Raw genomic sequence first — 12305 nt, 5'->3', positions numbered from 1 at the left:
GTACTTCCTTCTTGAAAACATTCTGTGGCAGAAAATTTTACAGAATCTTCTCCCCATCTCAATAATAATTGGCCTACCTTGTGTTCTTAGACTTTGAGCCTGATCTGGTATACCCAGGGCCATCCTGCGTTTACCCTGTCTAGTCCTCTCAGAATTTTATAGATTTCTATGAGCTCAAAGGCCCCCACCCCACCCCACCCCCATTCTTCGAAACTCCAGTGAGTATTGTCCTAACCAATCCAGTCTCTCTTCAAATCGGAATCGGAGCACAAACTGTCAACTAACAGTTGCAATGTGACACTGATCGAGGGAGCCTCTCATTGCTGCATAAGCAAAGAGTCCATCTGCCCTCTGACATGGGCACAAAAGGGACCAAAAATGTGACTTCTAAGGAGCTCTTCGTTAACCAGTAGCAATGCTTGGTTTCCAGAGATTGAGGATTGATCTTGTTGAGATGTGAAGAAGGTCTTAGAGGGTAAGTGTAGAGAAACAAGAATGAGAGCAGACAAGCTTAACCTTAGAGCTTGCCCTTTCAGGAAAGCAGTGGGAAAGCACTTTTCAAGGTCAAAAACCTCAAATTCACTGCCCCAAATGGCAGAGATTGAAAGGGGTTGTCAATCGAAGATTTAAAAGATTTCCTTTTGGTGAAAGGGTGTCAAGAGAGATGGAAAAAAATTAGCTCATTGGAGTTAAGGTATAGATTAGCCACAATCTAAATCTATGGCATCTCAGGCAGAACTATGTTTCTAGATTTTATATACTCCCACGTTATCCTGATCTGAGAGTTGCTATTTCACACGCACAAACCCACTTTACAACAGTGAAGAAAAGCCAGTATAACTGCATGATGGGAGGTACTGGTGTTGGATTGGGGTGGACAAAGTTTAAAAAATCACACAACACCAGGCTATAGTCCAACAGGTATATTTGAAAGTACAAGTTTTCGGAGCACTGTTCCTTTTCATGTAGATAAATCAACATGAGTTAATCTGAGCTCGGACACCAATCCCAAGCCACTCTGCTGAAATTGAGAGATGAATACCGTTAGAGTCATAGTGATGTAGAGCTGTGCAGCATGGAAGCAGACCCTTCGGTCCAATTCCTCCATGCTGACCAGGTATTCTAAATTAATCTAGACCCATTTTCCAGGACTTGGCCCATATCCCTCTAAATCCTTCCTATTCAGATACCCATCCACTTGCTTTTAAATGTTGCAATTGTACCAGCCTCCACTTCCTCTGGCTGCTCATTCCATACACGCACCACCCTCTGCATGAAAAAGTTGCCCCTTGTGAATATTTCCCCTCTCACCTTAAACCTATAGTTTTGGACTCCCTACCCGGGGAAAGAGCCCTTGATTATTCACCTTATTCATGCCCCTCGTGATGTTATAAGCCTTTATACAGTCAGCCTTCAATGCTCGAGGGAAGCTTCCTAATAATGGATTCGTTCACAGATTACATCCACTTCCAAGCTTCTATCCCTCACACCCTACCAGTTCCTCCTTATGGTTATTTTCCTTATCCATCTGTTTAGAAATGCAATGATGTACCACCAGGTTAGGTGGGATTTGAACCTTCTAACACAGAGATAGGGACACTACCATTGTACCACAAGAGCTCCTGGTCCATTTTTACAGTTAATTTTCTAATCAGTCTGTTCCAAAGAACAGCCTTCAGGATCAGGTAGGACTTGAACCCTGGCTTCCTGGAGCAGAGGTAGAGATTCTATCACTACAGTGTTTAGTTGCTCTTTATGTTCTCCCAAAATAAAGCAAATCAATTTACTTGAATCAAATTAGTAGCCAGTCCCTCTTTATAATATCTGAATTTAACCATGTCCAATGAAATAAAGAGATGGCAACTTCTTGAAGGGGTATTCAAGATGAAGGGAGGTGATAGCCTCATGGTATTATCACTGGCTTGTAAATCCACTGTTCGAGGGATCTGGGTTCAAATCCTAGTAGTAGATGGTGAAATTTGAATTCAATAACAATCTTGAATTCAGAGTCAATTGTTGAGAAAAATCCATTAAGTTCACTAACATCCTTGGAGGAAAGAAACTGTCATTTTTTTCCCTGGTCTGGCCTACATGTGACACCTGACCCACTCCAATGTGGCTGACTCTCACTGCCCTCTGGGTGAGTAGGGCATAGGCAATTCATGTTGGCCCAGCCGGTGGCTCCCTCATCTAGTGATTGAGTAAAAGAAACTTTCAAATTTTAATTAACATGTTGTTGTGGAAGTTGATTATGCACAACAGCCCCTGTGTCACTTTCTGGGCGTGATAATATTCTTCAGCCCATCTGGTGCCCAAAAGTCTATGTTTATACAGATTTTGAGTAATAATTTAAATTAGGCCTCCTAAAAGGAACCAAGTTCCGGATGGGTGGCTCAGTGGTTAGCACTGCTGCCTCACAGCGCAAGAGACCTGAGGTTGAATTCCACCCTCGGGCGACAGTCTGTGTGGAGTTTGCACATTCTCCCAGTGTCTCCATGGTTTCCTCCGGGTGCTCCGGTTTCCTCTCACGGTCCAAAGCTGCACAGGTTAAAAAAATGGATTGTCCATCTAAATTGTCCATAGTGTCCAGGGATGTGCAGACTGGGTGGATTGGCCATTGGAAATGCAGGGTCTGGCTGGGGAGTTTGTCAGTAGATCAGTGTGGATTCAATAGGCCAAATGGTCTGGTTCCAGATTGTAGGGATTCTAAGTTTAAAAAAAGAGTTAAACCTATTTAATAGTTAGCAGGTGGGATCCTTGTAGTGCAGTGGTAATGTTCCCTGCCTTGAGACCAGGATGTCCAGTTAAAGTCTTAACTATGTTAGAGGTGACTAATAATATCTCCCAAAACGTTGATGAGGAAAACATCTCGCAGTTATCAAATAACACATCATTAACATCAAAGTTAAAAATCACACAGCACCAAGCTATAGTCCAACAGGTTTAATTGGAAGCACTAGCTTTTGGAGCGTTGCCTCTTCATCAGGTGATTGTGAAGCAGGACCCGAAGAGACAGAATTTATAGCAAAAGGATTACGGTGTCACAGAGTTATAATAATATATTAAACAAACTTAAATGAAGTCTTGTGTCTTTCAGGATGGGAGATGCTGGTTTAGGCTCTTTAGTCTGTTAATTTGAGAACTCCTTTTAAGTTACATTCTAAAGGTGATGATTTGGAGGTGCCAGTGTTGGACAGGGGTGTGAAAACAATGTCTGCAGATGCTGGAAACCAGATTCTGGATTAGTGGTGCTGGAAGAGCACAGCAGTTCAGGCAGCATCCGGGGAGCTTCAAAATCGACGTTTCGGGCAAAAGCCCTTCATCATGAATAAAGGCAGTGAGCCTGAAGCATGGAGAGATAAGCTAGAGGAGGGTGGAGATGGGGAGAAAGTAGCATAGAGTGTACAGCGTTGTTAAAAATCGCCCAACACCAGGTTATATTCCAACAGGTGTATTTGGAAGCAGTAGCTTTCGGAGCGCCGCTCCTAACAACGCTCCAAAATCTAGTGCTTCCACATAAACCTGTTGGACTATAACCTGGCGTTGTGCGATTTTTAACATTCCCAAGGTGGCTTCAGTTTATCTAACAATAGGTGTTATCTCAGCTCAGACAATGTATTAATGGTGTGAACTTAACCGTCTGTCATTAACGTCACATTGATCTCACTCAATTGTGTTATTTTTTTAATGAGCTCCAACTTGCTTAAATGTTACAGAATAATCAACTTAAACTGGAGTTTTCAAGAGAGTTTTTGCATTTGTAGCTTGATCAAAGTCAGTAAGAGTGTTCCAATCTCCAACAGAACATTTCGAAGAGTGTTCAATTCTCCGTGATAGCATTGCAAAATATTTGGAAGCTCTTCTGATCGACTTTCTCTATCTTTTGCAGGGGGAAAAGGGAGAACCAGGTGAGAGAGTAAGTGAATGTTCCTTTCAATCATCATATCCGGCTGATTTTACTCCTTCCTTTGTTTCTTTACGTTTCTGACCCTCAGTCTCAAAGGATGTGACTTGTCTTGGGGTTTTCTCCTTCTGCCCATTTATGTTTGGGGTAACCTGCTGTGTTCCTATCTGAGTCCTGGAGCTGTTTCTTCTCTGGGCCTGGTAAAATCCAGTCTTCAGGAAGGGCCCAGGTCCCTACCTCAAGTTGAATCTGTTTGATTTAATTGAGATTTTCTGAGTAGCCTGCTTTAACCTCTTCATAATAGATTCCAACATCTTCGCTATGACAGACTGTAAGCTGACTGGCCTGGACTCACCTGCTTACTGCTTTTTTCCTTCCTTGAGTAGAAGAATTCTGTTTCTTAACAGATGAGATCTTTCTAGTATCGCGAGTGTTTTTAAAAGTTAAAACTAAAGCATCAGTTATTTCAAAAGACACCTCTTCAAGAAGCTTGGATGAAGTTCATCAAGACCTAGGGACTTGACCAATGTCCTCAGTACCCATTTCTTGCTGAATGAAATTATTTTAAATTCCTCTCTCCCTTTCAAGTCTTGATTGTGGGACATTATTTGTGTCCTCTACAGTGAAAAATATTTGTTTAATTCTTCTGAAACTTTTAAAAACGTATTACCACTTCCCAGACTCACTCTGTCAAGGACCAATGCTTACTTTACTTACTCTTTTCCTTGTTAAAGACCGACAGAAATTCTTACAATTTGCTTTTATATTTCTAACGAGCTTTCTCTCGTTTTTGAATTTTCTCACACTTGATAATTGTTCATGCTGTTTTTATTTTGTCCAATTTCCTGCATCATATTCATGAGGGTGAAGGCATATTCAGTTTGTTCAATATACTTCTTTTCTGCCAAGGTCAATAATAACCAGACCTTGCAAAGTTCATTTTCAGATGATTGACTTATTCAAGTTGCACCTCTTTCCAGCTGAGGGAGGAGATAGCAAAGATAAGAGCCCAGACCTGCATTCTTGAAGTTTCAGGGGAGAGGCACTCAAACTGAAATTCTCATGATCTGTTTCCCACCCACTCCCCATCGTGTCTTTACACTCCTACGAGAGGTTTGAGGGATAAGGTTCGAGGTGATGTTGCTGGTGGGGGGTAAGTCCTAGATCACCAACTGGGTGAACGGTCTGAACGAACGGTCAGGAGCAGATCACTCTCTAGCTTTTCCAGCTCAAGAGGGAGGTTGAGCATTGGCAGAGGGAAGCAATGAACTTCAGGGAAAAGCAGACTGGAGTGACCGACTGACAATTTGACTTTTCCCACAGGGTGTTCCAACATCGGTAGATGGAGCAGGTCAGAAAGGAGAGCCGGGCCGCCCAGTGAGTATTGAGACATGAGGAGGACTGACCGCAGGAAGGAACATCCACTCGTGTCTGATGACATTAATGAGAACTAACATTGTATTTCCTTTGAAGGGAAGTCCTGGTGAGTCTGGTAGCCCAGGACCAAGAGGACCCGCTGGCCCAACAGGACAGAAAGGTGAAAAGGTAAAAATGTATTACTTTCATTCCTGACATAAAAGTCAACAACAGTAAATGATAAACCAGGGACAGGACATTCATATATCTGTATGGCATCAGGCACAGGATCAGTAATGTGATGGTCAAGGACCAATATTAGATTCTTGATCAGAGATTTGACCATTTGGTTCATTAAGTCTGCACCGACCCTCCAAACAGCATCCCCCTCCAATCCCTGTAACCCCACATTTCCCACTGCTAATCCACATAGCTTGTGCATCTCTGAACTCTATGGGCAATTTAGAGTCATAGAGATAGACAGTGCGGAAACTGACTATTCGGTCCAACCCCTTGCCGATCAGAAATCCTAACCCAATCTAGTCCCACCTGCCAGCACCCGGCCCATATCCCTCCAAACCCTTCCTATTCATATACCCATCCAAATGCCTTTTAAATGTTGCAATTGTACCAGCCTCCACCACATCCTCTGGCAGCTCATTCCATACACGTACCATCCTCTGCGTGAAAAAGTTGCCACTTAGGCCTCTTTTTAATCTTTCCCCTCTCACCCTAAACCTATGCCATCTCTTTCTGGACTCCCCACCCCAGGGAAAAGACTTTGCCTATTTATCCTATCCATGCCCATCATAATTTTGTAAACCTCTGTAAGGTCACCCCTCAGCCTCCGATGCTCCAGGGAAAACAGGCCCAGCCTGTTCAGCCTCTCGCTTTAGCTGAAATCCTCCAACCCTGGCAACATCCTTGTAAATCTTTTCTGAACCCTTTCAAGTTTCACAATATCTTTCTGATAGGAAGGAGACCAGAGTTGCATGCAATATTCCAACAGTGGCCTAACCACCATCCTGTACAACCGCAGCATGACCTCCCAACTCCTGTACTCAATACTCTGACCAATAAAGGAAAGCATCCCAAACACCTTCTTCACTATCCTATCTACTTGCGACTCCACTTTCAAGGAGCTATGAACCTGCATTCCAAGGTCTCTTTGTTCAGCAAAACTCCCTAGGCCATTCCACCCTAACCTACACATCTTTGGACTGTGGGAGGAAACCGGAGCACCCAGAAGAAACCCACACAGACACAGGGAGAATATGCAAACTCCACGTAAACAGTGACCCAAGGGTGGGATCGAACCCAGGTCCCTGGTGTTGTGAGGCAGCAGTGCTAACCACTGAGCCACCACGTCACCCAGTAGCCAGCTGGTGAAGGGAAGGTCTTGTGGTGCAGTGACCTCAGACCCGAAAGCTCTAGGTTTGAGTCTAATCTCAGGATTCGGAGGCCGGTCACAGTGTTACCAAACAGATGGAAATTAACCTACCCATCCATCCACCACAAGCCATTGGGAGGTGGTGAGATTGGGAGAGTTTTCTGATCAATTATATTTGATGCAGAATAGTGCTATCAAGCTATAGTCTCAGAATTCAGGCTTTTCATTTATTTGTTAGTAGGATATGAGCATCATAGAATTTTATAGAGACCCTGCCGTGTGGAAACCGGCCACTTGGCTCAACAAGTCCACACCAACCATCTGAATAGTAACCCATCCAGATGCATTCCCCTACCCTATTAGTCTGCATTTACCCCGACCCACACATCCCTGAACACTATGGGCAATTTAGCGTGACCAATTCACCCTCACCTGCACATCTTTGGACTGTGGGAGGAAACTCACACAGAAACGGGAAGAATGTGAAAACTCCACACAGACAGTCGTCCGAGATCGAACCTGGGTTCCTAGCATTGTGAGGCAGCACTTATAGCCACTGAGCCACCCGGTTGCCCAACATTGTCTAAGCCAGCGTTAGTTGCCATCACTAATCATCCAGAGGGTGCTAAGAGTCAACCATGTTTCTCTGGGTCTGGAGTCACGTGTAGACCAGGCTGGGTGAAGATGTTGAGTTCCCTTCCCTAAAGGGCACCAGTCATCATTAAGCTAGCTCTTTATTAATTCTAGATTTTTATTGAATTAGAATTTCACTATTTGCCATGTTGGTGTTGACAGAATTAATGCCACCTTTGTTGTTGTTGGCTATATCTATGCAGAGTACAGTCTAAGAGAGTAGAATGTATGTTCCCAACATCCTTTTATTTCCCTAACAGCAGAAGAAAACTTTTAAAAACCATGACTTGTGACCACGAACCCATTAACTTGTCTTCTTCCCTGCTAATACTTTGGAATCTGGTTCACAGGACTGGGGAGCGATGATGCTGGTGAAATTACTTAGATTAAGTTGGTGTACCATAGCATTATGGCTGGAAATATTGACACAGCTGGACTGCAATTGCGAGGAATGGGTTCTGAAATTTTCTTTGTGTTTCCAGGGCAACGCAGGTGAAGGTTTCTCAGGACCACCAGGGCGCCAAGGAGAACCAGGTGACCGGGTTAGTGCCATTGCAAATCTCAATAAACTAACTGGACTAACAGCTTTGTTAACTCTATGGAGAAAGATGTCGGTTGGTTTACTATCCTGGTTGATTTTCTTGCAGACGTTTTCTCTCCCTCCTGGTGACATCTTCAGTGCTGTGTAGCCTCTGCTTGAAGTACTGTCATTGTGATCTGCCCTGAACTTACACGGTTCTGTCTATAGTGGTGGGAGGTTCTGCTTCTGGTTTTGTACAGTAGTGGTCCATAGCAGATGGGGTCTATTTCAACATGTTTGTGTGTGGAACCAACGGATAGCTACAAGGCTTCCAGGAATTCCTGAGCTTGTCTTTGTTTTGCCTGTCCCAGTGTCGGGACATGGTCCCAATGGAGTTGATATCCTTCATTGTCAGTGTGTATGGATATGAGGGAGGACTGGCCGTGTTGTTTCATCTAGAGGCAGGACTATAGAGTACTCGATTCCTGAGAGTGAACCTTGAGGCTTCCTCTTCCTTGCCCATGTATCTGCTTCACACTGTGTTGACCATTCCTCGCGAGTGACGGTTGCATTTGTAACATTCGTGGTTTTGTTGCACTGCGAAGAATTTTTGATTAGATTAGATTACTTATAGTGTTGAAACAGGCCCTTCGGCCCAACAAGTCCACACCGACCCTCCGAAGAGTAACCCACCTATACCCCTTCACCTAACACTACGGGCAATTTAGCATGACCAATTCACCTAACCTGCACATCTTTGGACTATGGGAGGAAACCCACACAGACACTGGGAGAATGTGCAAACTCCACACAGACAGTTGCCTGAGGCAGGAATTGAACCCAGGTCTCTGGCGCTGTGAGGCAGCAGTGCTGACCACTGTGCCACCCACAAATTTATTTAAAGGATATTTAAAGGATTCTAATTTGATACGGAAAACATTAGTTTTATGTATAGATGACATGGTGGCTCAGTGGTCATCACTGCTGCCCTCATAGTGCCAGGGACATGGGTTCAATCCCAACCTTGAGTGACTGTGTGGAGTTTGCACATTCTCCCTGTGGGGATTCTGCTGGGTGCTCCAATTTCCTCCCATGGTCCAAAAATGTACAGATCAGGTGGGTGAGCTATGCTAAATTGCCCACAGTGTCTGGGGATGTGTCAGCTACATTTGTTAGCTATGGTAAATTCAGGGTTACATGGATAGTAAGGGTGGTGGTGGGTCTGCTCGGGATGCTCTTTGGAGGGTCAGCACAGACTCAGTGGGCCAAATGGCCTCTTCCTGCACTGCAGGGATTCTGTGATCGTACTGTGGCTTAATCTTACCACATGGCTGTAAGACAGAGTTAAACTGTGGGTTAACCATCGACCAGAAACTGGACTGGACAAGCCATACCACAGAGGTAAAAGGCTGGAAATTCTACAGCAAGTAACTCACCCCCTGATTCATGCAGCATGGAAACAGACCCTTTGGTCCAACATGTCCATGTGACTAATTTTCCCAAATTAAATTAATCCTATTTACTTATGCTTGGTCCATATCCCTCTAAACCTTTCCTATTCATGTACCTGTCCAAATATCTTTTAAAATATTGCAACTGTATCTGCACCTACCACGTCCTCTGGCAGTTCATTCCACATATGAATCGTCCTCTGTGTGAAAAAGTTGCTCCTCAAGTCTTTTAAAATCTTTCTCTTCTCACCTTAAAAATATGCCCTCTGGTTTTGAGCTCCCTCACCCCAAGGGAAAAGACCTTTGCTCTTCACCTTATCTATGCCCTTCATGTTTTTACAAACCTCTATAAGGTCACCCCACAAACTCCCATGCTTCAGTGAAAACAGTCCCAGCCTCTCCCTTTAACTCAAACCCTCTGGTCCTGGTAACATTCTGGTAAATCTTTTTTGCATCCTCGCCAATTTAATAATATCTATCCTGTGCACATACAGTTCTGTGACCAGAACTGTATGTGCACAGACCCTGAAGCTTGTCCACCATCTGTAAGGCACAAGTCAGGAGTGTGATGGAATAGTCCCCACTTGCCTGGTTGGGTACAGCCGCAACAACACTTAAGAAGCTAGAAACCAGCCAGGGTAAAGTAGCCTGCGTTTTGACATCCCATCCACCATTTTCATCATTCAGTTCCTTCATCACCAACGCACAGTAGCTGGAATGTGTACCAGCTGAATGATGTAATGCCACAACTCACCCAAGATTCTTTTGGCTGCACCTTCCAAACCCATGACCTCTACCACTGGGAAAGTCAAAGGCAGCAGATGCAGGAGGAGGGAGTGCCGCAGTGTTAATGGCCCTGGATTAGTAATCTGGTAACCCTGATGTTTTAGGGCATGGGTTCAAATTTCATCTTAGCAGATAGTGAAATTTGAATTTAATAAAAATCTTGTAATTTAAAAGCCAGTTGAATGGTGACCATCTAACTGCTGTTGTACCTCAGAGTTCTGTGCACCAAAAGAAAATCTTGCGAATAGCGTTGGTCCCGTTGTCGGCCTTTTCATCCATACTTGAGCCACGTCATACCTGGGATAAATTACTCCTGGTGTTTTTCCTGTACAACGGATGTGAGGTGGCTTTAGCAATGAAAAGTTGCAGTCTTGTTGCCCATTTCTTGAGCCCAGTAGCCTAGAAATTGTATTTATCTGATTCCCCCTGTATGCCCATGTTTCACCCCCATTCGTATAGCACAGAAAACAGACCCTTCGGTCCAAGCAGTCCGTGCTGATCACAGTCCCAAACTAAACTAGTCCCACCAGCCTTCTCCTGTCCCATATCCCTCTATACTTTTCCTATTCATGTAATTAATGTGTTTTAAATGCTAAAATTGTACCCACATCCACTTTTTCCAGAAGTCCATTCCACACATGAACCACTCTCTGTGTAAAAAATTGCGCCTCATATCATTTTTAAATCTCTCTCCTCTCAACTTAGTAATGTGCCCCCTAGTCATCCTGAAATTTCCCACCTCGAGAAAAGACACCTACCATTAACTCTGTCTAAACCCCTCATCACGTATTGTCAGACATTGATGGGTTGACGGTGAACTGCCAAACCAACGCCATAATATGCATCAGTGCGGTGGGGCTGGGGTGCGAGGGACCTGATCTGTGGTGGTAAAATCCAGGCAACTCCACGAACATGAGGATAATCCATCTCCTGTGAAATTGTTCAGTGTGAGATGTTGGATGTACCATTAGCCATTATACTGTAAAATGTACAAAGTAATTTGTTCCTAGATATAACCTGCACCTCCCTGTGTGATTTGAGAGTGTGATGCTGGAAAAGCACAGCAGGTCAGGCAGCATCCGAGGAGCAGGAGAATTAACATTTCGAGCATAAGCCCTTATGCCGAAACGGCGATTTTCCTGCTCCTCAGATGCTGCCTGACCTGCTGTGCTTTCCCAGTACCACACTCTCGACTCTGAGCTCCCAGGATGTGCAATCCTCACTCCCTCCCTGTGTGATAACAAGACCCAAATGCCTGTACTTCCTAGGGTCGGTTAGAGCCTATCTGTTTTTAGGGAAGGTATCAAGTCAATTTGAGGTCAGAATAAACAAACAAGAACATTCTTTAATGTTTTAGATTAGAAAAAACATGCAACGTGGCAGTGTGCATATGCAACATCTGAAGTGTGACACATACCTAAATATTTTTATGATTTATTGTTAATCTCTTCACTTTTTTAGGGACCCAGAGGATCTCAGGGTGAACAGGGTGACAAGGCAAGTGTTTCAGGATTACGGTGGAAACTTACCCTTTTCTTGTAATTTTTCTGTTGACATTAAACTTGATTTGCTCTTTCTTCACCAGACTGGGTAGAATCTGATGTTACTCCCTTGCAAGTAGGGATTGGAAAGAATGTTGCATATGGTGATGTGGGGGGGGAGGGGGGAGTTGGAGGGGCGGGGGCTGGTTTAGGAGCACATTAATGAGAATGAGTGTGTTGTGTTTGATAAAAAATAATAAGTCTGGGGAGACACCGACCCCACAAGGTCCTTCTCATCACAACAGCTTCTGATTTTCTACTGGAAATTTTTTTTTAGATTAGATTACTTACAGTGTGGAAACAGGCCCTTCGGCCCAACAAGTCCACACCGCCCTGCCGGAGCGTAACCCACCCATACCCCTACATCTACATCTACATCTACCCCTTACCTAACATTACGGACAATTTAGCATGGCCAATTCACCTGACCTGCACATCTTTTGGACTGTGGGAGGAAACCGGAGCACCCGGAGGAAACCCACGCAGACACGGGGAGAACATGCAAACTCCACACAATCGCCTGAGGCGGGAATGAATGAATGAATGAAGTTGAGGCAATTTCTCTTAACCATGATTTATGTAGAAATTGAACAGTAACATCTGTCTATTAACCTGTAAATCTGAATATTCTGTCTGCGATGTTCTGCTCCATCAGAAGCTACACATTTTCAGTATCTAACAGAGAGACTCAGCACTGGTCAACTTAAAATGACTGAAGTAGGTC

At 44.1% G+C, this 12305-nt stretch overlaps 1 protein-coding gene across 3 annotated transcripts in view; it reads left to right on the top strand.

Moving 5' to 3' along the window:
• col7a1 (collagen, type VII, alpha 1) overlaps positions 1–12305 on the top strand; it is a 436569-nt gene that overhangs the window by 210190 nt on the left and 214074 nt on the right. For all 3 annotated transcript variants that reach the window (XM_072581827.1, XM_072581825.1, XM_072581826.1), the window contains exons 41-45: positions 3890–3916; positions 5228–5281; positions 5378–5449; positions 7766–7825; positions 11502–11537. In XM_072581827.1, the coding sequence (XP_072437928.1) occupies positions 3890–3916; positions 5228–5281; positions 5378–5449; positions 7766–7825; positions 11502–11537 (249 nt within the window). The remainder of the gene's footprint in view (positions 1–3889; positions 3917–5227; positions 5282–5377; positions 5450–7765; positions 7826–11501; positions 11538–12305) is intronic.

The sequence above is a fragment of the Chiloscyllium punctatum genome, chromosome 12 (genome assembly GCF_047496795.1).
Source record: "Chiloscyllium punctatum isolate Juve2018m chromosome 12, sChiPun1.3, whole genome shotgun sequence".
Classification (NCBI taxonomy): domain Eukaryota; kingdom Metazoa; phylum Chordata; class Chondrichthyes; order Orectolobiformes; family Hemiscylliidae; genus Chiloscyllium; species Chiloscyllium punctatum.
This window is presented reverse-complemented; position numbering and strand designations above follow the sequence as displayed.